The sequence below is a fragment of the Rhamphochromis longiceps genome, linkage group LG8, assembly GCF_057381845.1.
Source record: "Rhamphochromis longiceps isolate RC_006_pf linkage group LG8, R_longiceps_female_GT1.1, whole genome shotgun sequence".
Lineage (NCBI taxonomy): Eukaryota > Metazoa > Chordata > Actinopteri > Cichliformes > Cichlidae > Rhamphochromis > Rhamphochromis longiceps.
In genome coordinates this window covers 33,345,024-33,370,584 of record NC_140564.1, presented here as the reverse complement: position 1 = coordinate 33,370,584, position 25,561 = coordinate 33,345,024, and the positions used below count along the sequence as shown (strand labels likewise).

The 25,561-nt window shown below is 43.4% G+C and overlaps 2 protein-coding genes across 3 annotated transcripts; one reads left to right on the top strand and one right to left on the bottom strand.

The window, feature by feature from the left end:
- Positions 1-7,410: 7,410 nt before the first annotated feature.
- On the bottom strand, positions 7,411-18,765 carry lg8h10orf88 (linkage group 8 C10orf88 homolog). Of its 2 annotated transcripts, none has more exons than XM_085417169.1 (9): positions 18,626-18,765; positions 17,209-17,393; positions 16,853-17,050; positions 16,662-16,731; positions 16,389-16,580; positions 16,032-16,160; positions 15,092-15,215; positions 14,746-14,953; positions 7,411-8,489 (listed from the first exon to the last, which is right to left on the bottom strand). In XM_085417169.1, the coding sequence occupies exons 2-9, from the start codon at positions 17,355-17,357 to the stop codon at positions 8,267-8,269; spliced, it is 1,293 nt and encodes a 430-aa protein (XP_085273295.1). In that variant the 5' UTR covers positions 17,358-17,393; positions 18,626-18,765; the 3' UTR covers positions 7,411-8,266. The 2 variants fall into 2 exon arrangements, with proteins under 2 accessions (XP_085273295.1, XP_085273296.1); XM_085417170.1 differs by lacking the exon at positions 7,411-8,489 and adding an exon at positions 14,116-14,361.
- Positions 18,761-24,628, top strand: asb3 (ankyrin repeat and SOCS box containing 3). The gene is made up of 9 exons (XM_085417156.1): positions 18,761-19,219; positions 21,544-21,714; positions 21,818-21,930; positions 22,345-22,477; positions 22,627-22,804; positions 22,883-23,101; positions 23,192-23,494; positions 24,110-24,243; positions 24,333-24,628. Exons 1-9 carry the CDS (start codon positions 19,018-19,020, stop codon positions 24,563-24,565), a joined length of 1,686 nt encoding a protein of 561 aa, XP_085273282.1. The 5' UTR covers positions 18,761-19,017; the 3' UTR covers positions 24,566-24,628.
- The last annotated feature ends 933 nt before the right edge of the window (positions 24,629-25,561 follow it).

Sequence of the window (25,561 nt, the reverse complement as noted above, 5' to 3'; positions counted from 1 at the left end):
GTTCGTGAATGAGGCTTTTTATGTTACAACAGTCTAGGAGCCCATCGGCAACTCTGCCTCCCTCTCTCTGGCCTCTGAGGACAAAGGTCATAATTTGAGCATAGGCTGTATATTATACTTGCAGAAAGCTAAAGGGATGCCACATAGTGATCTGTGACGTCCCAAAATAAAGCCATCTCCATTTTGGTGCTTTGAAACCACACATGACAAGTGACCACCCAAAACCACTGGATCCTGCTTTTTGGGTCTAATGAGGAGGCCAAGTTACAAAGTCAACTTCTTTGTATATTTAATAAGAATTGTAGCTGTTATTTGAGCTCATAAACTCATAAGGACAGTGTTTACTGATGGCACAGAGTATAGCGTGAAGTGTACAGGTCTACAGTTTCTGCTCAGATTTATTCCTGCAAAACTGACTGAAGATAAAAATCTTCACAATGCAAAAGACAAATAGTAACAATTCCTTTGATGGCGCTGTCACTTGGTGGAAGCCGTGAGTCCACCTGTATTGTAAAGAGGTAGCTGGTATTATTATTTATTTTGTGAATAAAGTCGCTCCGAGACACACCTCTGCTGTCCTGACGTTACTGGAAGGTTTGATTGAGATGATTTCAACAGGTCTTACTCTTTGTGTTGTTAAAACTAAATAGTCTCATGTATACTGTTTTTGGGCAATCATGGCATATGTTTGTTTACTGTTTGCAAATGTTACATATATGATTGAATCTGTTAAGATATAAAGAATTTCCAACGGTAATCATGAGCAGATTAATCGTAGTGTTAACATTACTGCACAGAAATATTGTTGATGCTGGACAGCAGCAGAATTTATTGTTAATAAGGAGACAATCAGAACTGTTATTGTTCCAGGAAGCTGGACCCTGCCCCTCTTATCAGATACCTGCAGGGCGTCCCAGACGACTCGGAGCATTTCACACCTTGACCCAACAAACCCAAAAGGGTGAATGGGTGGGTCAACGACTCTGAGGCATCAGGAGAGGTTAAAAACCTGAGAAGTCACCAGAAGGTCTGCAGATGCTGTGCATTAAAATACTGTGACTGCTGACTTTAACTAATTTAATGTATGTACATGTAAATCTTCTGTGTATATGTGGTGTGTAAAGATTGTAAACAGTGGTGCGTAAAATGTACTTGATTGATATACATTAAAATGATACCACATTTTCCTTAATGATTAAATAAACCCATTTCAGCTACTCAGATTTGTTGCTTCCTGTTGACTGAGGGTGAAGGATCATTTGTTGAGTGTGTGAAACAAACTGCCTTTCACATCAGGACAACATTGGACACTTTTAAAATCTTCCTAAATGTCTTTTACTCGTCTAACTGTGGACGGTTTGGTTAACGGGTGCTGTTTCTTTTAATGTGCTTGAAAGTAAACTTGACTTGGCAACAAAGGAAAACCAGCAGCTGAGGTCAGGACCCAAAACTCCATCTGCACCTGAATGTAGAAACACATCAGAGCACAACAACTGGACCATTATGGCCTGATAAACTTTCACTCATGTGCCTTTAATGTCTCCCACTGCTGTTGGGTGCGTCAGAATTTAACACAAAGGCAAAATGAGAGAATCAACGACTCTCAACGATCCAATCAGATGATTAACTGCCGCCCTGCACCAGCTGTAGAGCCTTTGAGATCTGAGTTGAAAGGCTTCAGAAACTCAAGTCCAGTTGCCTCATTTCAGCACAGTGTAGACCCAAATTCTCAAAATTATTTAACAGATTAATTCAATTATGTTTTTAGAAGCTCTAATCAGCACATGTGACATCAGGCACCACAAGAGGTTGGTGGTTTTTAAGGTTGACCTGTCGATCAACAGACGATGGTGAGTTTTCATTCATTCTGTTGTCTAAAACAACTTCCTGCTCACATTAACACGTAGCTGAGGAAATGAAATATTGCTTTTGTGTAAATGATTTAATCACATTAGTACTTGGACTAGTTATAGTGGACAGGAAATATTTACATTCAATGTAATGTCCAGTTACGTTCAACCCCCTGCAGATTTGGAAACTAGGACACTGATACAAATGGATTCAACAGCATCTTTAGCAGAAGAACCTTTGTTCCAGTGATTACATTAACATTTAAGTGTTCACCTTCAGTTCACGGCTGTGGTGTGAAAGACGAGTGAAAGAAGTAACGACAGTTATGCTGGAGTAACTGTTATTGTTCCAGGAAGCTGGACCCTGCCCCTCTTATCAGATACCTGCAGGGCATCCCAGACGACTCGGAGCATTTCACACCTTGACCCAACAAACCCAAAAGGGTGAATGGGTGGGTCAACGACTCTGAGGCATCAGGAGAGGTTAAAAACCTGAGAAGTCACCAGAAGCCAGTCTGAACCGCAGGACGAGAGGAAAGATGTCTTCAACCATGGGTAAGTCCTGGCTGCCTGCTTTTTAGCACTTAGATGTTCGCTAAACTAAGTCATTCTTATTACAAATGTACAAAGTGATTCTTTTAATTCTATCACTGCCTTCATCATCATCTATTCCTGACCTAACCTAACCTTTCTTCCAAAAAACTTACCAAGTTCAGAAATAACCTTAACATTTATATTGTTCTGAAGGCTTCTTTTTAAAACAAAGTAGAAACATTTTATTTTTAATAGTTGCTGAGATGAAGTGATGCAAACCATCAGCATACACGTGATCTTGTCCTGTATCTTGGTGTTTACCAAAGAAACATCATGCAGGCGGCTTTGCTAATGACAGAAACGTCCAGTTTGAAGCTCCAGTCAGTGTACGAAACGATAACTAACGGCGAGAACTCATTTTCCTAATGAGTAAAGAAACTTTGATTGTGTTTCAGGGCCACACGGAAGAATTTAATTTTGTTTCTCATTGCATTGTTGCTCATACATTTGTGATGCTTGTACCTTTCAGATATTCAGCAGCTGTTACCAATCAAAGAAGAACCAGATGACTGGAGCCCTGATATGGAGCAGCAAGTCTCACAGCTCCTCAGCATAAAGAAGGAAGAGGAGGAGGAAGCTGACATCACTGATTTCCCGCTCGCTGCTGCTGCGGTGAAGAGTGAAAATGAAGAGAAAGTGCACTCACTGTTTCATCATGTTAAAAATGAATACAAGGACGAGGAGGAGACTCAGACCTGCAGCTCAGGTAACAAACAAATTAAATTGAACTATGAAACTGCACCAACATTTTTTCTCTGTGAGGAATCAGGTTTTATATTTTGTCTGCTTCTGTTGTGGCTTTGTTAGTTTCACTTCAGTAATGTTATTAAAATATGGAGGGTATTTTTAGGGCGAGATTTAAGAACAAGTGATGAAATCCATTGAATACAGTCACCTCACTAATTTGATTTGTTTTATTTTAGTTTCTCTTCGTTTTAACTTAGTTGGCTGTGATTCGATTGGATGATGTAACTCTGTGAGATGGGCTTTAGGTTAGAGTCCATTCTGCAGGATACTGGAAACCAGTGTCCCCATACACCCAGCATTTTGGCTTTTTTAAAATATGCTCATCCATCTGTGTGTACCTTGCAGGTGTCCATCATCTGTTTGATATTAAAGAAGAGGTTTCCCATGAACGGAGCCCGATTGAAGACTCGGACTTCTTCCAGGAACGCTGCATTGGCCAGGATGGACTGCAGGAGGATGACACACGTGCAACAGCTCCCAGAACCTTTCCGATGCCAATATTCAGTGTTGCGTCCCGCAATGCATTGCAACGCCTCAAATTTGAACAGAGAGAAAAAATCAAATTCTGCGTGAAAACCAAGATATCTGTGAAGAAAACCTTCCAAATGCTTCAGGAAGTTTACGGCAGCAAAGCAATGAGCCGATCAAGATGCAAGGATTGGTATTTGCGTTTCAAAAATGGCAGAACATCCGTCGATGATGAAATCAGGTCAGGGCGACCCAGCACGAGCACAACTCCCAAGCACATCCGAGAAATCGATCAACTTGTGCGCCAGGATTTCCGGATCTCTCTGAGGGAGATTTCTGCCATTCTCAACGTGTCATTCGGAACGGTCCAGGCGATCCTGACGTCCACTTTGAACCTGCACCAAGTGGCTAACAAGCTTGTGCCCAGGCTACTCACTCCCGAGCTGAAGCAGTATCGTTTACGAGCCTGCGAGGATCTCCGTCAACAGACGCGAGATGACCCAACGTTCATGTCCCGGATCATAACTGGCGATGAAAGCTGGGTGTACGGCTGCAAGCCTGGAAAAGCAAGGAGGGTGAATCCGACAAGGAGCCAGTTCAAGGTCAAGCTCATCGTCTTCTTTGACATTCACGGGGTGGTGCATCGGGAAGTTGTTCCCGACGGTCAGGCGGTTGATGCTCCGTTCTACCTCAGCGTTATGACGCGTCTCAGGAAGAACATCGAGGCCAAACGACCTGAACTGTGGCAGAAAGGCGACTGGCTGCTCCATCACGACGACACACCCGCCCACGACGCACTGAAAGAGTGCCATTATTTCTGCTACACCGACACAAATCTCATTCTTCACCCACAGCACTCACCAGATTTGGCCCCCTGCGACTTCTTCCTCTTCCCCAAAATCAACGCCAAGTTGAGGGGACATTTTTTTGACACAGTGGAAGAGCTCCAGCATGCGTCACTGATAGTACTGGATTCACTGGGAGAAGAGGACTTCCGCAGAGCTTTCAGAGCGTGGCAGCAGCGCTGGGTGTGGTGTGCTGCTGTGCAAGGCAACCGCTTTGCAGCTGATGGTGGCCAGATTTGAATTGAATACATATTTTTGTATATTTGTTTCATATTTTTTGTATTTTTTTTTTTTTTTTTTGCATTAGCATGCATTTTTACTGATGTTTGATCTTGTTACATATAACTTTTTTTATTGTTTAAGTAGAGTGAAAATGGTAGGTGGTACATTGCCGTTGTAAATATGTCAGCATGTGCATATTTACAATTGGATCACTTTATAAAATGTAAATAACAACAGAGCAACAACAAAAAAGAGAAGGATGGGTCTTATTGTCATGATCAGAGCGATCCAATATTAATTCTCCAGATCCTCTGAATCTTTTGATGATAGGTGGTGGTGATGTTTAGATTGGCAAAGTCTTCAGTTTTACATTGATAGTTATTCTGAAACTGTTCCACAACTTTTAGATGTTTCTTGTTGTTTTTTGCAGACTGGTGAACCTTTACTTGAGAAATGTTTTTTTATTCCAGTCATGTTGTTGACCTGTTGCTGTAATTAGTCATGAAAAACTTCCTCCAGCTGTTTATTTTGAGTCCCTCTCGCAGCCTTTTTGAGATGTGCTGCTGCCATAAAAGCCAAACTGAGCGAATGTTTTTCATCTCAGGTCAAACATTTGATGTATTTTGTTGGGTTCTTTTGTGAATAAAAATATGGATTTGTGAGATTTGGAAGTCACTGCATTCAGTCTTTATTTTACACAGCATAGTTTTAGTTTGTAGTTTGCTGGGCACTGGGAACGTAATAGAATATAATAGAGGGTAGATTTTGCAAGAAAGTGCCTGCTCCCCTCACACTCTTCTTCCACATAATGAGGAAAAAACTCTCCAAACTGGACTAAAGTAAAAAACATACCGTAACTGAAACATGATGGACCAACACAGAAAGACAACCATTCATTCTCACACTCATATTGGAACTGCCAGGTATTCTAATCCAAGCATGTCTTTTGACTGTGGGATGCCCAGAGCCCACACAAACCCCGGACCCTGTGACTGCGAGGCAGTGCTGTTTACCACCGCTCTAACATGAGAGCCTAAATTACTGTCAGTACTTCTTTTCTGTTTTTTGTACACAAATAAAAATAGCTTTTATATATTATTTGCAAGATGATACTAAATCCTCTAAACTGTGTGAAAAATCATTTAAAAATAAGCAAATGTAACCTGGTCTCATGGCAGAAAATACCCATATGTGAACAATCATATGCAGAGATTTTCTTCATGTGGTACCAAATCACAACAACTGTTGCCTCAAGGTCCTTTATATTGTGAGGGAAAGACCTTAAAACAATACAAAGGAAACCCCAACTATCATATGACCCCTATTAGCAAGCGCACATAGGGGGCAAGGAAAAACTCCCTTTTACAGGAAGAAACCTCCAGTAGCTCAGCAATCAGCCAACTTTGACACAAATGAATCCCAGCATTTTATATCTGCAGGCCATGTCTCCAGACAATCTGAACAAGGCTACAAGGGAAACAGCTCAGGGAAATAGGACACAGGTGAAGTCAGTCAGGAAAATAATAGAGGGGTAGCAAAAGTCAAAGCCACAAGAGACGACTATCAAAGCAAAAGAGGAAATAACCCAAAAGATAGCAAGAAAGCACAGAGCCCAGAAACTACCGCTGACCACGAAACACTGACGATGCAGGAAGAATAAAGAGAGGATAACTTACAAAACTGAGCGATTAAACACAAAGCAAAACTCAGTATTCCCAGGGATCCACAGCATACTGGAATTTAAAAGGGAACAAATAAACATGAGCCTAAAAATACAATAAACAGAAAAGTGTAAACCTTGAACACTGGAGACGCAGGAAAAACCCCAAAGAAGCTCAAATTCAAACATATAACCAAAAATGTCTAAACTCCAGAGCACAGTGAAACCCAGAGACCTGGTTTGCACCGACTAGCAGACATTTTTTCCCATCATTCTCCACTGCTGACTCAGTGTCTGTCCTCCACATGCCCAAGACAACATCCACACATCATTCTTTACTTTGGCATCCTCCTTATGTAATCTGTGACCCATTTCCCTTCTGCTGACTCAGCTCGCAGCTGCCAGTGGTTTGCTGCATACCTTGGCAGCGTCCGCCCGCCATTTCTTTTCCTTCTCTTTGGGAACCAGACCTTTATATCTGTCCTGGACTGGACCGGCAGCTTTGGTTAGCGTGGAGCCCTTTCAGTGACCTTCATGGTTAGTTTCTTAGCCATTTATGACTCAGCTACTGGAATCGCTGACGGGAAACATCGGCTAATTTGATTTTGTCTTTTGGGAACATCTTGTGCAACATTTTCCTTCAGCTATTGTTGTCAGTAATTTTGGGCGTGTGTTAACAGTTGGAAAATGCACCGCTGGAGCCCAAAGAAACCAAATCAACCACCAAACTGTACTGACTGTAATAGCTACCCCTGTATTCTTCAGTTTCCCCTCATTTTTATATCTGAAACTAGGTGTGTTACTGTCTCATGTCACCGACAGTCTGAAATGATTTATTCACATATATCTCTGGTGGTGGCACCAGAATGAGAGATGTGATCAGAGGGATGCACACTAACACATCTGGAGGTGTGGGCCTGAAGCAGCTCACAGGCCTCGCTCGGTGTCTTGCACGCAGCCTTCTCAGGATTTCATGAGAACTTGTTTGCTTTACCAAATTCTCCAGAAATAAGAGAACCTGCACAACGTTTTAAAAACTTTATTAAGCTGTATAAATACATTTACTAGACTCACATCAGTACAGGTAAACATCACAGGTCAGCACAGCCGTTTTAATAGTTTACAGACATGTACAGTACTTAAAACATTACAGTGCCGTATTAAAGTACAGTTACACGTTCGATTTAGTCTCCTTAACAGGAGCAAGTTTTAAAACAAACTGAGCCGAGCAGGTCAGGCCCGAACAGCCTTCACATCACATCAGTGTCGTTTAGAGCTGCGTCAGTTTAGTCGTTTCTAATGTAAACCATGTAATCTTCTCTGACACGTGAACATCTGCTGCTTTTCTGTTTTACTTGTTTGAGACAGCTGATTAGACAAACCGAGACTTTTGAAGATGACTTTGTTTTAGTGCTGTTCAAAGACCAAACCATTAACTGTTTAAATAACTGGTACAATGATGAGTTTCAGTGCATATACAGAGGAGAAAAGAAGAGCAGGGAGAGATAAGTGGGTTGCATTTCAGCTGAACACTTCATGTAAGTCAGCTCTGCTGCACATCAACACTTTTTTGAAAGAGTCTCGTCCTCTTCCTGTACACTTCTCATGTTGTTCAAAATGCAGTGCAGCCATTGTAGTCGCGCTGACGAGACAGTCACTTTTTACAGGAGATAACATTTCTACAGAATATGAACTTACAGCAACACTGCTGGTTTTACATGTTAACCTCATATTTCAGGCTTCTAGTTTTATTGCTCCGTCTTTGTTGGCGTTTCTGTCCCGGCCTGCTTCCATCCCACGCTCGGGTCTGGTTTGAGGACGATGAAGAAGAGAATTAAGGCTTCCGGGGTTCAATGTTAGTCTTTTTAGTGCTTCTGGACTCAATGCATGGCTGGCGTCGGGGCGATCTGCTCCGCCGGTCCGGTATCTGCTGCTCCTCGTGCTGAGCTGCTCATGGCTCCGTGGTTAAGGGTGACCAGCGGCAAAGCGCTCAGCAGGGCCTTCTCCAGCTTCTGCTCCAAAGCATCCAAGCGGCGGTCCATGTGCTCCTTCAGCCTCTTCTCCATCTCCTCCAGACGGCGCTCCATAGCTGAGTCCAACTCCCTGAAGGGACATAAAAGAAACAGTAACACTTTTTGAGAAAGTTGGACTTAATAAAATCTGTGTGCATCAGCCGCTGGTGTTGCCGATTTATGAGGAGGTATACAGCTGAAGCCACTGTCAGACAAGTTGAAGTGTGCAAGCTGACACTGAATTAAAATAAAGGGGACTATTTAAGGTCAGTCAAACCTTTGCCTGATCATCACTAATCAGAGATGAAGTTTTTTGACCAGGTCGCTGGTCTGTATGTGTATTTCTACTGTGTGATTCTGACAGAGCGGAGTGACTGTGGGCGATTCTTGAAAATGAAGCCACATCAAGAGACAAAAGCCTAAACATAAGCTAAACCACCCACACAGTCGGTGCTGACCATCATCTTCCTCAGACCTCACAATCCTGCTGCATCCACACTGATTCAGCCAAACCACCAGGAGGAAACTTTCTAAACTGAAAACACTAAAAAGATAAATAAATAATTTTTTTCCACCTTAAATATTTTCAGTCTTTTTGCAACATTTCTGTTTTGGTGGTTTACATGCAGAGTCCAACAGCATTACTATTTTGCCCTCAATGATCCTGAAAAATCCACAAAATCCTCCATTTTTTTCTTTCCTTGATTCAGTCACACCAGTCTGGCAGCTCCAGTAACTAAACCAAGGAAACTCCTGTTCAGTCAGTGAGCGCTGTCTCTGATCCTTGTCTGCACACTGATGGTTACTGTACGACATCCTCACAGGGCACTCTCCTGCTTTATGAAATATCAGAAGGTAAAAGTATGACAGGCTTGATGTACTGCGCTTCCATATCGGTAATGAAGGCCTCAGTCATACAGGCCTAGAGGTCAGTTGCTGACAATTTAGCAACCAGGTGCTGGGAAAAATGAGTATTCCACAACAAGCTGGCAAGTGGTTGCTGGCGATTGCTGTTAAGCTAAAGCCCCTTCACACAGGCTTGGAGACCAGTCAGTCGCCGCCGAACAACTACTCACCACTAGAGAAAAGTGTGTATTCTGTGAGTGATCAGCAAATAGTTACTGGAAGCTTCAGGCAGTCTCTAGAGTGACATCCATTGTAAAGAGATATGCAGAAAACCTCCTTACATTTCTTTGGTCGCTAGCAGAGGGCTGCAGTAACCAGACGTTTGCATGGAAAACACCAACTTATCTGCAAAAACTCAAAAACGACTCAACACACAGCAGTGAATCTTTAACACAAACTGGAAATGGAGACAATCCACCTTCAATTTTAAAGCTGGCAATCTAATTATGCATAATGAAGACTAGTTAAAAATGTCTCTGTGAAACTCAGACTAAGACGAGTCTTAGTTTGGAGCAAATAAATGAACCCATCTCAGATTACAGCAGACGTAAAGTCAGATAATCTACAAACAAGCTGTTATAAAAAATGTTATTAACCTTCACGCTGTGATAAAAAGGCAATAAAAAGTAAATGTGCACGTGAACTCCAGACAAACAGCATCAGGGGGAAAGAATAAACAAAGGAAGTGAACACACAGAGAGAAAACACAAGGAGCTAAACTTCAAAATAAAACAGGAAGCAAACAGAAATGGAGACCAGGAATAATCTCACATAAACACAAATAAACACAAACACGTGAGAACAGAGGAAAAACTACAAAAACACAAAGGAGCAGAAAAACTAACAACAGCCAAAGACGATTATAAAAACCGAAACAATTAACATCTACTGTTCAAAGCAAGCAAAGCCTTTAAGTAATCTACACCATTTATTACTTGTCCTCGGTTTTCTGGCATCACGCCTGAAGTCTTAAACTCTTTAAATATTTTAGTCCGACGACTCGTGGGAAAGACGTACCGTCGTGTCGCTGTCCTCGATGTGGAGTCACGCTCTGTCAGCCCACATGTGCTGCACAGATCTGACAGAGAGCCTGATTTATTGTGCAGTTTAACTCACAGAGACATTTTTATTTGAAGAGTGACACTAGGGTCAGCTGGAAAGTTACTCCAGCCACAAATAAATAAATACATAAAGAATTCTGTTTGTTCTGATGCAGCTTTTCAGATATTTTAATGAGTCACACAAACAGCGGTCCTGATAAATGACCTCTATTGTTTCAGTATCAGCCAGCCTCTAACCAACGGCAGCGCCTTCTGCCTACCTGTGCCTGTCAGCTGTTTAACAGCCAGAATGATTTTTGGGAATCACCACAGGAGAGATCCTCCCAGCAGATGTCATGATATCCATGAATATTCCAGCATGTAGGAAATGTTTGGGCGTCTGCTCATTCTTCACTAACACTATCAGCTAGAAATGTGACCTCAGACAATCAAAAGCATTGTTCTGTTGGACAAACGAGTCTCTGTTTAATCCACACGCTCAGAGCCTCAACAACGTGACTGTGCAACAATCACACAGCTGTGGTAACCGAAACACAGCAAACACAAATGCTTACTGTTCCGATAACAACAGCCATACCTCGCAGTTTTATATCATTAACATCAAGGCAAGGCAAGTTTATTTGTATAGCACAATTCAACAGCAAGTGATTCAAAGTGCTTTACAGAGACATTAGAAACAAAAACAAATAAAAAGCATGATTTAAAATTGATTAAAACAAGCAAACAAACAAACAAACAAACAAACAAACAAACTAATTAACAAACAAACAAACAAACAAAACAGATAAAATCAGAAACAGATAAGATCAGTAGTTAAATGTAAGTTTTGAAATTTAAGCTTAAAGTGTGGATTTGGTGCTTTATTCAAATGCAGCTGAGAACAGGTGAGTCTTCAACCTGGATTTAAATAAACTGAGTGTTTCAGCTGATCTGAGGCTTTCTGGGAGTTTGTTCCAGATATAAGGAGCATAAAAGCTGAATGCAGCTTCTCCGTGTCTGGTTCTGACTCTGGGAACTGATAAAAGACCGGATCCAGATGACCTGAGGGATCTGGAAGGTTCATACTGGGTCAGGAGGTCACTGATGTATTTTGGTCCTAAACCATTCAGAGCTTTATAGGCCAGCATCAGAACTTTAAAGTCTATCCTCTGACGGACAGGCAGCCAGTGTAAAGACCTCAGAGCTGGACTGATGTGGTCCACTTTTTTGGTCTTAGTGAGGACTCGAGCAGCAGAGTTCTGAATGAGCTGTAGTTGTCTGACTGATTTTTTAGGTAGACCTGTAAAGATGCTGTTACAGTAATCAAGCCTACTAAAGATGAATGCATGGACTAGTTTTTCCAGGTCCTGTTGAGACATCAGATCTTTTATCCTTGAAATATTCTTGAGGTGATAGTAAGCTGACTTTGTTATTGTCTTAATGTGTTTTTCTAAGTTTAGGTCTGCATCCATCACTACACCCAAATTTCTCGCCTGGTTTGTGGTTTTTAGATGTATAGATTGAAGTTCTCTGGTGACCTGTAATCGTTTTTCTTTGGCACCAAAGACTATTACCTCAGTTTGTTTTTGTTTAGTTGGAGAAAATTGTGGCACAACCAGTCATTAATTTCCTCAATGCATTTACCAAGAGCCTGTACAGGGCCTCGGTCTCCTGGTGACATTGTGATATATATTTGTGTGTCATCTGCATAGCTGTGATAGTTTATTTTGTTGTTGTTTATAATCTGTGCCAGTGGGAGCATGTAAATGTTAAACAGAAGGGGTCCCAAGATGGAACCTTGGGGAACTCCACATGTGATACTTGTCTGCTCAGATGTGAAGTTACCTGTTGATACAAAGTATTTCCTGTTTTCTAAGTATGCTTTGAACCAGTTTAGTACAGTTCCTGAAAGACCTGCCCAGTTCTCCAGTTGTTTGAGTAATATGTTGTGGTCAACTGTGTCAAATGCTGCACTGACATCATTAACAAGAAGAAAATTTCACCAAGTGGCTCCACAGTGTGAGGAAAATGTGACAGGCATGTGGTGAGCAAACACAAGTGTGAGTATGTTTAATGACGCCAGATGCAGGAGGAGCTTCTGGGAAGAAAACAATTAAATCAGAAGAAAAGGTCCCAAACACAACAGCAGAAACGGGAACGACTGACAGATCTGTGCATGTGAAAGGCCACAGCTGATAAAGCTGTCCAGAAACACACATGTTAGGTTAGGTGTTTATTCTAAATGAGCTGGGTGAGGTAGACAGAAGTGCGTAAGATAAAGTGCTGTATAAATGAATGTATGGTTGAAGTGTTGAAACAGCTGGTTTAATGTAGGAAAAAGTACAATTATGATGCATTTCTGCATTAAAAAAAAGAGTGTCCCTAATATTCCGTCTGTGAAGACTTCTGCAGCATGTACACACAAAAACTGAAAACTGAACACCTACCAAGGAACGTGCATTGGACTCGTCCAATTTTAAGACACAGCTCCAGTTAAAAGCAGAAATCCTTGAGCCACTAAGAACCAAAGTCTTTAGTATTATGCAAAAAGCTGCTGCAGGATTCCTGTAATGATTCTTCATGATACTTCACCTACAACACCCCCCTCCTCACCCCACACAAAAAAGGATTTCACACCACCTCCTCCCACCACAACTCTTCATATTCATGAAGAAGGTGTGAGGAAGCAGTTTAAGAGTCTGAATGCTCGAAAAGCTCCCGGCCCAGACGGTGTGTCTCCTGCCACCCTCAGACACTGTGCAAACGAGCTGGCCCCAGTGTTTTCTGGCATTTTCAACTCCTCACTGCAGGCATGTCATGTGCCTGCCTGCTTCAGGTCCTCCACCATAATCCCTGTCCCCAAGAAACCTAGGATCACTGGACTAAATGACTACAGACCCGTGGCTCTGACATCTGTGGTCATGAAGTCTTTTGAGCGCCTAGTTCTCTCCCATCTCAAGACCCTCACGGCCCCCCTCCTGGACCCCCTGCAGTTTGCATACAGAGCCAACAGGTCTGTAGATGACGCCATCAACATGGCCCTACACTTCATCCTGCAGCATCTGGACTCCCCAGGAACCTACGCCAGGATCCTGTTTGTGGACTTCAGCTCTGCCTTCAACACCATCCTTCCAGACCATCTCCGAGGCAAGCTTTCCCAGATGAATGTGCCTGATCCCATCTGCCGGTGGATCAATGACTTCCTGACGGACAGGAAGCAGCATGTGAGGCTGGGAAAGAATGTCTCGGACTCCCGGACCATCAGCACCGGCTCCCCTCAGGGCTGTGTTCTTTCTCCCCTGCTCTTCTCCCTGTACACCAACTGCTGCACCTCCACCCACCAGTCTGTCAAGCTAATCAAGTTTGCAGATGACACCACCGTTATTGGACTCATCTCTGACGGGGACGAGTCTGCCTACAGGAGGAAGGTTGAACGTCTGGTGTCCTGGTGCAGCCACAACAACCTGGTGCTGAATGCCCAGAAGACAGTGGAGATTATTGTGGACTTCAGGAAGCACACAGCTCCACTCCCCCCCATCATCCTGACTGACACCCCCATCACCTCTGTGGACTCATTCCGCTTCCTGGGTAGCACCATCACCCAGGACCTGAAGTGGGAGCCCACCATCACCTCCGTCATTAAGAAAGCCCAGCAGAGGATGTACTTCCTGAGGCAGCTGAAGAAATTCAACCTGCCAACACGGACGATGCTGCAGTTCTACACCGCAATCATCGAGTCCATCCTCACCTCCTCCATCACCGTGTGGTACGCTGGAGCCACTATCACGAACAAACAGAGACTGCAGCGTGTTGTGTGCTCTGCTGAGAAGGTGATTGGCTGCAGACTCCCATCTCTGCAGGACCTGTACACCTCCAGGACATTGCGGCGTGCAGCTCGGATCTCAGCTGACCCTTCTCACCCTGGACACAGTCTGTTTGACCTGCTCCCCTCAGGCAGGAGGCTCCGGTCCATTCGCACCAGAACCTCTCGCCATAAGAACAGTTTCTTCCCCTCTGCTGTTGGACACATGAACAATAACCATATGACTGTACCCGCCACTAACACATGACCCTACGCTGTGTCACTGCATCATTCCATGTTTGGCACTGATCACCACCTGCACTCATGTATATATCATGTATATATCTATCTACTTAGCACTTTTAATTCTTATTCTCATTTTTATTTTCATGTCTATTTAAGCTTAATTTATAACAGTATTTATAACAGTATGTTTGCACTGAAGCACCGCAGCAATTTCCTAATGTTGTAAACCCGCTCAACATTTGGCAATAAAACCCTTTCTGATTTCTGATTCTTTTCTAACACAAGGTGGAGCCAAATCATCTGATTCCAACATGGAGCTGCTGTAGGAAAAGTGCTCGCTACACTCGACTCACCACGTGCCGTTTCTCATCATCTTCTCCTTCTCTGCTGCAGCATCATCCAGTCTCAGCTGGGTCACCTGACCGCAGACGTTCTGGAGCATGGGCAGAAGCTCGGGACCGGAGCCGAACCCCTGGTTGACCCCCTGTTCCTTCAGGAAGTGCGACAGCATCTCTGTCAGCTGAGTGTAGCTCATCAGGCCGCCGTTCTCACTGGGACTCGCTGGAGACGGATAAAAGGTTTTATCGAGGTGTTAGAGAATTACCACAAATAAGTTTTTCTACAAGTAGAAGCCCAAATCCACTCCTTAGTGACTACCATGTTCATGTATGTGACCATAACAGACATGATCATCCTTACTAGTGTTATCAGTGCTGACACTGGACATTGGCAGGTCTACGGAGGAGGGGGTGGAGCCCTCCGACATCACTCCGTTCTGGGTCTGTGAATCTTCATCTGCAGGCCTCAGGAAGCTGTCTGGAGGCTAGCGACATTGAAAAACATCTGACTTACAGAGTGTTTAAACATCTTCTGAACACACATTATATCTGCGTCAAGCTGACAGAAGCATACAGAGATGCAGGTGGATTTGTGTGCATAGTCTCTAAAAGGATATCTGACTTTACTTAACTTTAGTTGTGAATCTGAGCAGCTGGTGGAAGATTACCTGATTCCTTCACTGCTTTAAGCTGAAATACACTCACTGCACATGTGGACAAAACAAGCTAAAGCCAGAATCTGACTTTCAGATGTCTCTCTTATCATACATGTAAACAAGACAAATCTGAAATAATACTGTAGCACAAAACTAGTCGGACTAGCTGAGCTTAGCTAAAGAGCCTCTGATCACAGTGGCTTCTTTTTTTATCTACCTTTAAATCACATTAGAATTTATAGCTGTGGCATCTAAAGGTTCCAAGAAAACATAAAAACCTCTAAACATCAATCAGCTTTCTTCTTTCTGTACAATTATATGCGGACAATTAGAATCACTCAAACATTTCACATAATAGAAAAACACGATCATCACAATCAATGAAGTGGTCCAAGGTTTTTCTTTGAGTTCATCAAACAGGCAGCATTAATGGATTAAAGTTCTGGCAGACACTCCAGACCAAACCTCAGACTCCAGCCAGTTTAGTTTTTCTGAACTTTCTTTGTTAATCCAGGCTTTCTGCTTCAGGCTCTGTTCACACTCACAAAATCACTTCACTCTTTTCTTCTGCACCAAACTGGTGTGGGCCGAGTTTTTAAATGGTCTAATCTAAGAACAAAGAACAGCACAAATGGGTTTTTGTACCTTAAATTCTGCAGGTCGAGGCAGAATATTGCCAGCTCCTGGACACATGCTGACTTCTCTCCCCAAACCAGAGAAAGCTCCACTGCCCATCAGGAGAGGCAGGAAACCAGCCAGAGAGCCGGTCTGATTCTGGAGAGACAAACACCAACACATGCTTCAGTCCCTGTTTCATTCTTTATGTCTGGTTAGTTCTTATGCTTTGGACACTCAGAGAAGCCGTTCCAGTTCCAGTAACAGTAAGATCTGAGACAGAGGCCTGACGAGGTACACAGAAACTCAAATCCATAAGGCATACTCTCATCAGCAGGAAACACCCACATTATAAATGTCAGAGAGAGCATCTCTGAGCTAATTTACCTTCTGCTGGAACTGCACCATTTCCATGAGATTCTGAGCTCCTGGCGACAGGCTTGTTCCCATCTCCTCCATCAGACACTGCACTCGCTGCATGTCTATGCCCGGGTTTGGGGCTGGGCAGGACTGCAGCAGCTGAAGACTCACGATGACTTTAGCCACCATAACACTGCTCCTACCTGCCAGGGAGAGTAACTGGGAGAGAAGCAGCTCGTTAGATTCTCATACAAACACGACTGTGTAACAAACTGCATAAACTAAAATGTTCTGTTTTACCTTCACTTCACAGGCAGAGGATGGCTCCTCAATGATCAGCTGCTTCTTATAGAAAGGTCCTCTGTCAGCACTGTGATTCACAAACAAAAGAAGAAGCATCACTTCTTAACATCAGACAATCAGCAGCGTCTTTATCAGAAGACCGAAGACCCTTTGCTCATTGGCTCTTCTGACCTGTGCAGCCTGTGTACCTGTCTAGCTGGATGCTGTCGTCCTTCGATCCCCGTACAGTCCCACAGTACTCTCCGGTCTGGCTGTAAACCTCCATGGTTCGAGCCTCACTTATAACGAGCAGGCGGCTGATGGTGGCAGGTAAGCTGGGGTTGCAGTGGAACTTCAGGACACAAGGAGACCCTTCCTCCATCTGCTCTAGCAGCACTGGATCACCACTGTGTGTGGCAGATAAGTGGGAAATGTACCATTCACTTAAATAAAAGGAAAATCCACTTCTCATCTTTGCCTTCTGTGCGACTAGACAAAGATTAATTGCAACTGCCTATTGATTATAGCACTAACTGCTTCTTAATATCAGCTAGAAGCTTCTTACCAGTGAGTTTCTTCTCTGTCCAACTCACTGACTTCATCTTCTTCTTTGGCCGTGTTATTGATGTGAACAGGAAGAACGACGTCAGCCAGTTGACGCCCCTGAGTGTGACAGACCCAAGCAGCTTCACTTTTCACAGAGATGTCCACCATAATGCTGCGGCTTGCTGTAACCTTTGAGCCAACGACCTAGGATACAAAATTGGAAACAATTAGGAGAATGGGTTACAGATTCAAGACAAGATTAAAGACTGAATAAAGCCACTGTAAGACAGAAACAATAAGAGTCATGTGCTTTTGTCTTTGGCAAAGATAGTGGATATACTGGAGCTGCAGCTCCAATATATCCACGATCCTTCCTCTGCACACATCCAAACCATCCCAGCCTCACTCTCTCTGTCTCCAGACCGCTCAGCCTCAGCTGTCCCTCTGATGTACTCATTTCTAATCTTGTCCATCTTTGTCACTTCCAGTGAAAATCTTAACATGTTTTGCTCGTGTTGTCTTTTTGTCTCCATCTTCTTCTTGTGCACTGTCCGTTGCTTGTATGGTTGACCCTAGGTATTTAAACTCATCCACTCACTCAGCCTCTTCCACCTGTCTCCCTCTCATTCATGCATGTATTCTTTCTCGCTTCTTCCAGCTCCCTCGTCTAACTGCGGATCACAGTGTCGTCTGCAAACATCATAATCGACAAACACTGCTGTCTGACCTCATCTGTCAGCCTGTCCATCACTACTGCAAAGGAGCTCAGAGCAGATCACTGGTGTAATCCCACCCTCAGCCCACCTGTCTCTCTTACCGCACACCTCACCACTGTTCTCTGCCAGAGTGCCAAAGTTCCTCTTTTGACACACTATTTTCCGCTTTCGCTGATCCATAAATAAAGAGTGAAGCTCCTTATGACCTTCTCTATATTTCTCCATCAGTACTCTCAAACATCACATCTCTGGAGTTCTTTCTCAGCATGAAACCATACTGCTGCTCACCGATCATCACGTCGCTGCCTAACCTAGCTTTAACAACTCTGTCCCAAATCTTAAGATATGACTCGTCATTTTGTTTTTACTCTCTGTAAACTTTTATTTCAACTAAAGTTTGCTTTTATGATCATTCTTTTTCTACTTTAAGTAATAGAAATGCTGTGCAGTCCCACACAAAGCGGGACCGCTGGTCTCCCTGGTCCACAGTTAGTCAGGTGGGCCAGATTTCAGATTTAAATGAATATGATGATGAATATGTGATATGTTTGATTTCTGACAGTTTGTTTTAAATTACAGGCACAAATGTTACTCTGAATGACGTGTAGTGCAGGAGTACACACAGTACTGATCGGGTGTATGTTGTCACATCCGATTCTTTGCTACAGCTGCAGTAACTCTGTGAACGTCTCGCCGTGACGGGAAATAAAGCGCGTTTACCTTCAGAGTGCCTCCTGAACCCGCTGAGAAGAAGCTTCCAGGCTCTTCTTCTTCACGTTTCTCCAAACATGTCTGAAAATCTGCTAATTTTAGCAACAATTAACGGCTAAACGATTAGCTGAAGCTACAGCTGACACGCGACGCTGGATCGTAGGATTGTTGTGGTGTGACGTCATCAACAGGCGCCGCTCGGAATGCCGTTGTTCCGTTCCTAACGTCTGTTTGGTAACTAAAGACACGTTTATTTCTTGATTTAAATTAAAAACTTTTCCGGACCCAACAGAAACGTGTACGTCGGGTTGTGCAAAATCATCCAGAGTAACTCTGAGGTTGTGTTTTGACTGTTAATCCTTGTTGAAGTTAAAATAACGAATGTCTCTGTGAACCTGGGCATGGACTTCACTGAGTGCTACCGAGACACGGTGTCCAGTGTGGCCGCTGCTGCTCGCTCAGGCTGCACTAGGCGGCTGAGGACGCTGATTCAGAGAGGCTGCAGTGTGGACTGTCGGGACAACCGAGGCTGGACCCCCCTGCACGAGGCGGCGGCAGCTGGCAGCAAAGTGTGCGTCCAGGAAATCCTGTCAGCTGTCAGAGGTAAGAGAGGCTGCTGCACAGGTATCCAGTACTACTTCCTTTAGGTGTCTCCAAAGGCGGATCATCTGCCTTCCTTCGTCTCACCCTATCCCAGCATCCTCCTCTGTCACACCAACCCTCTTCATGTCCTCCTTCACACGAACCTCCTCTGAGGTCTTCCTCTTTTCTTCCTGCCTGGCACCTCCATCTTCTGCATCCTTTGGCCACTGTCCGTCTTCTGCACATGTCCGAAAGGTCTCAGCCTTGCCTGTCTAACGTTGGATGCAAAGTTAGAAGAGACCCTAGTGTCCAACAGTCCCCATCGCTCCAAACAAGAAGGGGCTCAGAGCCAATCCCGGATCTTATCCCACCCTCACCTTCAACCCATCTGTCACTCCTACCCTCCTCCACCACTGTCTCACTGCCCTCTAATATGTCTTGCACCAGCCTCACATACTTCTCTGCCACTCCTGATGTTCTCATACAGTAACACAATATGTTTGGGCCCATTACAGTCATACTATGTTTGACTGGCAGATGTACCTGGAGCAGCTTCAAAGGGATGCGTGTCTACTCCCGGGATCGAATCAGGGAGCTTTCACTTGATAGAAAGTGAAAACTGAGATTATTTATTGCTTTTTCATAAATACATGCTCATTTTGCATTTTTAGGACAGCAGCATGTTTAGTTCAAAAAACATTTAACAACAACTGCCAAACTTTTGAAAAGCAAAGTGCTTTCACATTGTTGCTCGATGTGGTATTTCAGATGGACGACAGGTCGGGACTACTCAAGTACATTACACAAGTACTTCTTTACTCAAGTAACGGTGAAAAAGTACACAAAAGTACACACTCTGATATGTGCTCAAACTTCCACCTTCCATATTAATATTATAATAAAATATTATTTATACAAACTTTATTTCAACTTAAATTCAAATTCTAATAAATTAACTCAGCTTGAACTCCTGATATGCTGAACAAAAAAAAGAAAGGGAATTTAAAAAGCTCTCTTTGCTGCTGACTGCACTTTAGATGTGTGACTTTGTCGTGAAACCCAAACAGTAAGATGACTATAGTGAAAGGTTAAAGTGGGATTTTACAGATTTTGTGCACAGCCTGTCATCAGCCGGCCCGTCCTGCTCCTCTTTATGGATTTATCCAGCAGGATATGAGCTGATGTTACATGAGCTGTCGTTTTATTGATTTACATGGATGCTTCTTTGTGAAAAAGATGTACTTGTACTTGTATTGACAGGCAGAATCTGATACTGTGGAGCCTTTCATTGAGCCAGGTCAGCTTGACACTGAAAAGAGCAGAATCCTAATATTTTCCATTACATGGCGTTCCCATTGACAGCATAAGGCTAGTGCAAAGGTGGAATCCAGTGTATGAATCAGTTTGTGGCTTTGATGATATTTCTTAGAAACATTGCATTTAAAATGTCCATTAGAAAATGTTAGTCTCTCCTCCTCTTCTGTAGCACAAGCCGCAGCTTATGGGCATCTGCACCAAAGAAATACCGTTCCATATCATTTAAGCCAGGAGTGAGGAAGTCCAGGCCTCAAGGGTCGGTGTCCTGCAAGTTTTAGATGTGTCCTTGATCCAACACAGCTGATTTAAATAGCTAAATGACCTCCTCGACATGTCTTGAAGTTCTCCAGAGCCCTGGTAATGAACTAATCATGTGATTCAGGTGTGTTGATCCAGCGTGATATCTAAAACCTGCAGGACACCGGCCCTCGAGGCCTGGAGTTCCCCAAACCTGATTTAAGCCTGATTGAATCCCAGAGTATACTGAATAAATAAATGATGCAAACTGTATTTTTTTTCCTCTCTGATCTCTTCATGTGCGAGCACCGGTGATGGATATTGTTCCTTCTGCTTGGGGTCTGATTAGTTCGATGTCTGGAAAGTACCCAAAGACAGGAAATAGTAGCTCACATATGTTAAACCTAAACAAAATCAGCCTGGTTAGAAAATGTAAGAAGTAGAGATGTTTGTGTTAAAATGAAGAGAGTAAAATTCAAAGTAAATGGCCTGTATTTGTATAGCGCTTTACTAGTCCCTAAGGACCCCAAAGCGCTTTACATATCCAGTCATCCACCCATTCACACACACATTCACACACAAAGTAAAGTAAAGTACAGAAGCACAGTATCTGTACTTCATTACTTCCCACCTCTGAGGGTATTTCTACTCCTTCTACTTCTCTGCTGGACTCCAGATGGATGTGAATGATTAATGGATAAATCAGTCACTTCAGCAGCTGTTTTAAAGTTATATGTGCGTTTCTCTTATTTGCGTTTTGTTCTTCCTCTTTGGTTTCCGCCTGTGTGCAGCACGCTCCTCCAGCTGTAGTCGTGTTTATGTGAACCATCTGACGCATGAGGGTGAGTCTGCCTGTTACCTGGCAGCGCAGTGTGGACACCTGTCAGTGGTCCGACTGCTCCTCAAAGCACACGCTGATATCAACCAGCTCACTAACGACTTGTCCTGTCCTCTTTATGAAGGTATTACAACTGCGCTTCACTGATGTTTAATTTTTTTCTGTTTTTGCTTGTCTAACCCTTTAAGCTCCTCTAACCAAATGAATGTCCCAAAATGTGCTTCCAGCTGTTAGCCACGGGCACACAGATGTTGTAGCACTGCTGGTAAGCAAAGGTGCTGAGGTCAACAGAATGCACACAGAGTCCGGCTGGACCTGCCTGCACCAAGCTGCATATAAGGTAGGCATTAGCATTAGCACTCACGCTCTTAAACGAACAGTTTTCATTTAACAGTAGATCATGACTTTTTGGTTTCGGTCAGGAAAGCATGGTCACATCTGTTGGGGATTTTCCCTTATTGCCCTTAAGTTTTCTGACTGGCTGCAAGGCACAGAGAGAGAGAGACTTTGTGCATGTATTAACCTTTTTATTACATTTCACTTATAAATGAACTCATTTTTTACCTTTGAACACCTGCAGAAAATGTGCAAACTGGCACATAAAAGTTCAGCAGAATGCAGGGATGCAGTGATTTCTTGTGATGCTCACTGTGAAGAATGTAGGGCTTAAACGTTCCTGCTCTCTGCTGCCAGCATTAGCTGTGGGGTCCTTGTGTGTTTGCTGATTGTATTTAAGATCATGTTTCTCCCAAAGGGCCACACTGAGATCGTGCGCATTCTTGTTAACAAATGCAACCTGGAGGAAGTAGATGATTACAGGATTTCCCCGTTATTTGTGGCTGCACAGTACGGACAGAGGGGGTGCCTGGAAATACTCGTTAACGCCGGTAAATATGATTTACTTTTAATGGTAGCTGTACATTTGTTTTCCTCCTTGTTAAAGGATCTCATGCTCCATGTCCTCTTGGCCTCTTCTTTAGGAAGTAATTAAGTAAAATAGATTACACAGTTAATTTTTAACCTGCTTTCACTTCAGGTGCCAACGTGAACACGCAGGCAGTTGATCTGAGTACACCTCTGTTCATCGCCTCTCAGGAGGGACACCAGGCCTGTGTGGACTTCCTGTTGGACCACGGGGCTGACCCTAACATGGTCTGCAGTCACGACTGGCCTCAGTTTGCCATTCACGCCGCAGCCCAGTTTGGTCACATCGGGTACTGACACATAAATTAACCTCTTTTAAAATAAGGCTGATTGTGTATTTTTGACGTTTTGATATTCTGTCACTCCAGCATCCTCAGGAGCCTCATAGCTGTTACGGATCATGCGTGCGACCGTGGCGAGAGCATGGTGAGTCCGGTGTATGTAGCTATTAACAGCGATCAGACCAAGAGTGTGGAATTGCTGTTGAGGGAAGGTTACAGCCCAGACGCCCAGGACTGCTCACACACCCATGGCCTCCTCTCACCGCTCTCCCTGGCCTTGTATCGCACACCCCAGAAACCTTACAGGTGTGTAAGAATGCCGATTTTACCACCTTGCACATATTTGCAAGATAAACCAGATGGTTTATTTTAGTTTGATATTAAAATCTCTTTCAGTGAGTCGGTGAAACTGCTGATAGCTGCAGGAGCAAGGTTGAATGAGGAAGATTGGATTTATGCTTTGGCCACTGACGAAGCAGACCTGCTGCAGCTGATATTTGAGCACCGGTGGATACCTCGCCCAGAGGCTGTGACCAGCGACGAATCTGTACTGCAGCATGATGGGAAAACTGAGCTGAAGCTGAGAGAACTGAACGAGATGCTCTGTGTGGCTCTAAACCAAGTACATTTTGCTGGCTGCTGGCTTCCTCCTCTCCTGAAGGCAGGACTGGAACCATCTTTACTGCTTCAGCCCCACATGTAAGGCGCCACTCCACCTCTGTCTCCTTAGTTATCAACAAGCTGTAATAGGTTTGTTCCCTGTTCCCTGTTTGGGCCTCTAAAAATCAAAAGCTTGACTTTGTTTAATTTGGCCAGGCACAGTTTCAGGGTCACCCTCTCATGCACAGCTGCTGTTTGGAGAAATCACAGAGGATGTTCTAAGTAAACAGTTCTCTAACTTTCTGATTCGCCCACTTCAGAAGCCAAAATAAGGTCAAACCCCACAGTTAACAGGTTTTATTAGTCAGTGATGTTAAACGAGGATCCCAATTAAATTTTAGTGACATTAAGATTAGCACAGTAGCATTTGCATCAGCCTGTTTTTGCCTGCCAAAATCAAATTCACTCATCTTAATTGCGCTCATTTTATTTTCCTACCTTCACTCACCAGCAGTGGCCGTTTCCCCCACCAGAAGAGGACTTCGGGGGAATAATCTTAAAAAAAAAAAAAAAAAGCTTCCATATTTAAAGCTGTCTGGATATGCCTGAGAAAATTATTTTAAACAGGAGATCGGCTAAATTTAAGTCAGGATCCAAAGCTGGTTGATCACCCATCATCATTATCTGTTCCTTTGTGTCATCTGTCCTTTGTAGGTTGGAAGAGGCAGACAGCCAGGTGTTAAATTACCTCCTTGAGTTTGTAAACTGGTCGACTTTATCTCCCCATTTGAAACATATTCTGGATCGAAGGGTGGCAGAAAAGTCCTGGGATCCACATCCATGTTTCGGTACAGCAGTAAATATGCACTGCAGAGTTTAAATAACCTGCACGTGGAAACACTGCAGCGATTGATCTTTTCTCTCCACCTTCTTTCAGACTCCGTCCCCTGTCTTTCCCACATCTGCCGGCTGCAGGTCAGAGCACTGCTGGGACCAGATATCCTGATGAGGACCAATGTCGTCCAACAGCTTCCTGTCCCCAACCTGCTTCATGATTTCCTTAAATTCAGGGACATCCCAGAAGCTTCATACCCACACGCGCCACCTTTGCCAATTTTACAGCGAATCGAGGAACATCGCAATACACACCAGCACAGACATGTTCTATGACCACATCGGTGTCTTATGTTCAACCCAAGAATCCATATTATTCCATTAAATGCAAATATTCAAGTCTGGTTCATCATTTTATGCACATTCCTATTTGGAGTATGGATGGATTGGAGGTTTAAACAGAAGAATGTCAGGTACAGAAGAGGGACAAATTAATAGAAAAACCAAAAAGCCTCTTACTAAGGTGTTGGACCACCAGAACAGCACTACTGCTCCTTTATGTTTATTCTTGAAATGTCTGGAAAGTCACTGGAGCGCTGGACACTATTCTTCCAAAAGATATTCCCTCATATGTTTTGATGATGTTGGAGAGGACCGTCTAATGGTCAAACATCTCCCACAGGCGTTCATTTGGATTGAAATGTTGAGACTGCACACGTGTGATTCACACCATTTTCATATTCTTCAGTGACCCTTGTGCCCTATGGATGAGGGGAATTCTCACTCTGGAAGAGAGCATACATTAGGATAAAAGCCAATCACATAGACAAACCTTGTATTGATTTGCAGTGATCCCTCCCCTTTTTGTGCAGGAAGTACAGCTAGTGTCAATAAACAGCTCACTAGTGGTTAAAATAACAAAGCAGCCAAGAAATATATATCATACAAATAGATGTAATTATCCAAACTCATTCATATTCTTCCTCCGTTTTATTGGCACCAGATCATCAAAAGCTGTACGGGGACGATTAGATGGCTCGTACGAGTCTACGCACTGCAGGCGTGAAGGATTACGGGGTGTTTTTTTCCTTTAATTTGTCATCTATCCGTAGCTTACTTCACCTGTTACTTTCTAGAAATTGTATTGTACTTAAGTGATTTGTAATAAATTTTATGGCTAAGCCTTTGGCATTAATGCTATGATTTAATAAAATTATTTTTCTAATTAAAGTGAAAATTTCCCCAAACAAGAGATATTTGTTCGCTTCATTTATCAAACGACATGCTCTGTTTGTGAAATGAAAATAAATGCCTGCTGCTGCATTCTGATTG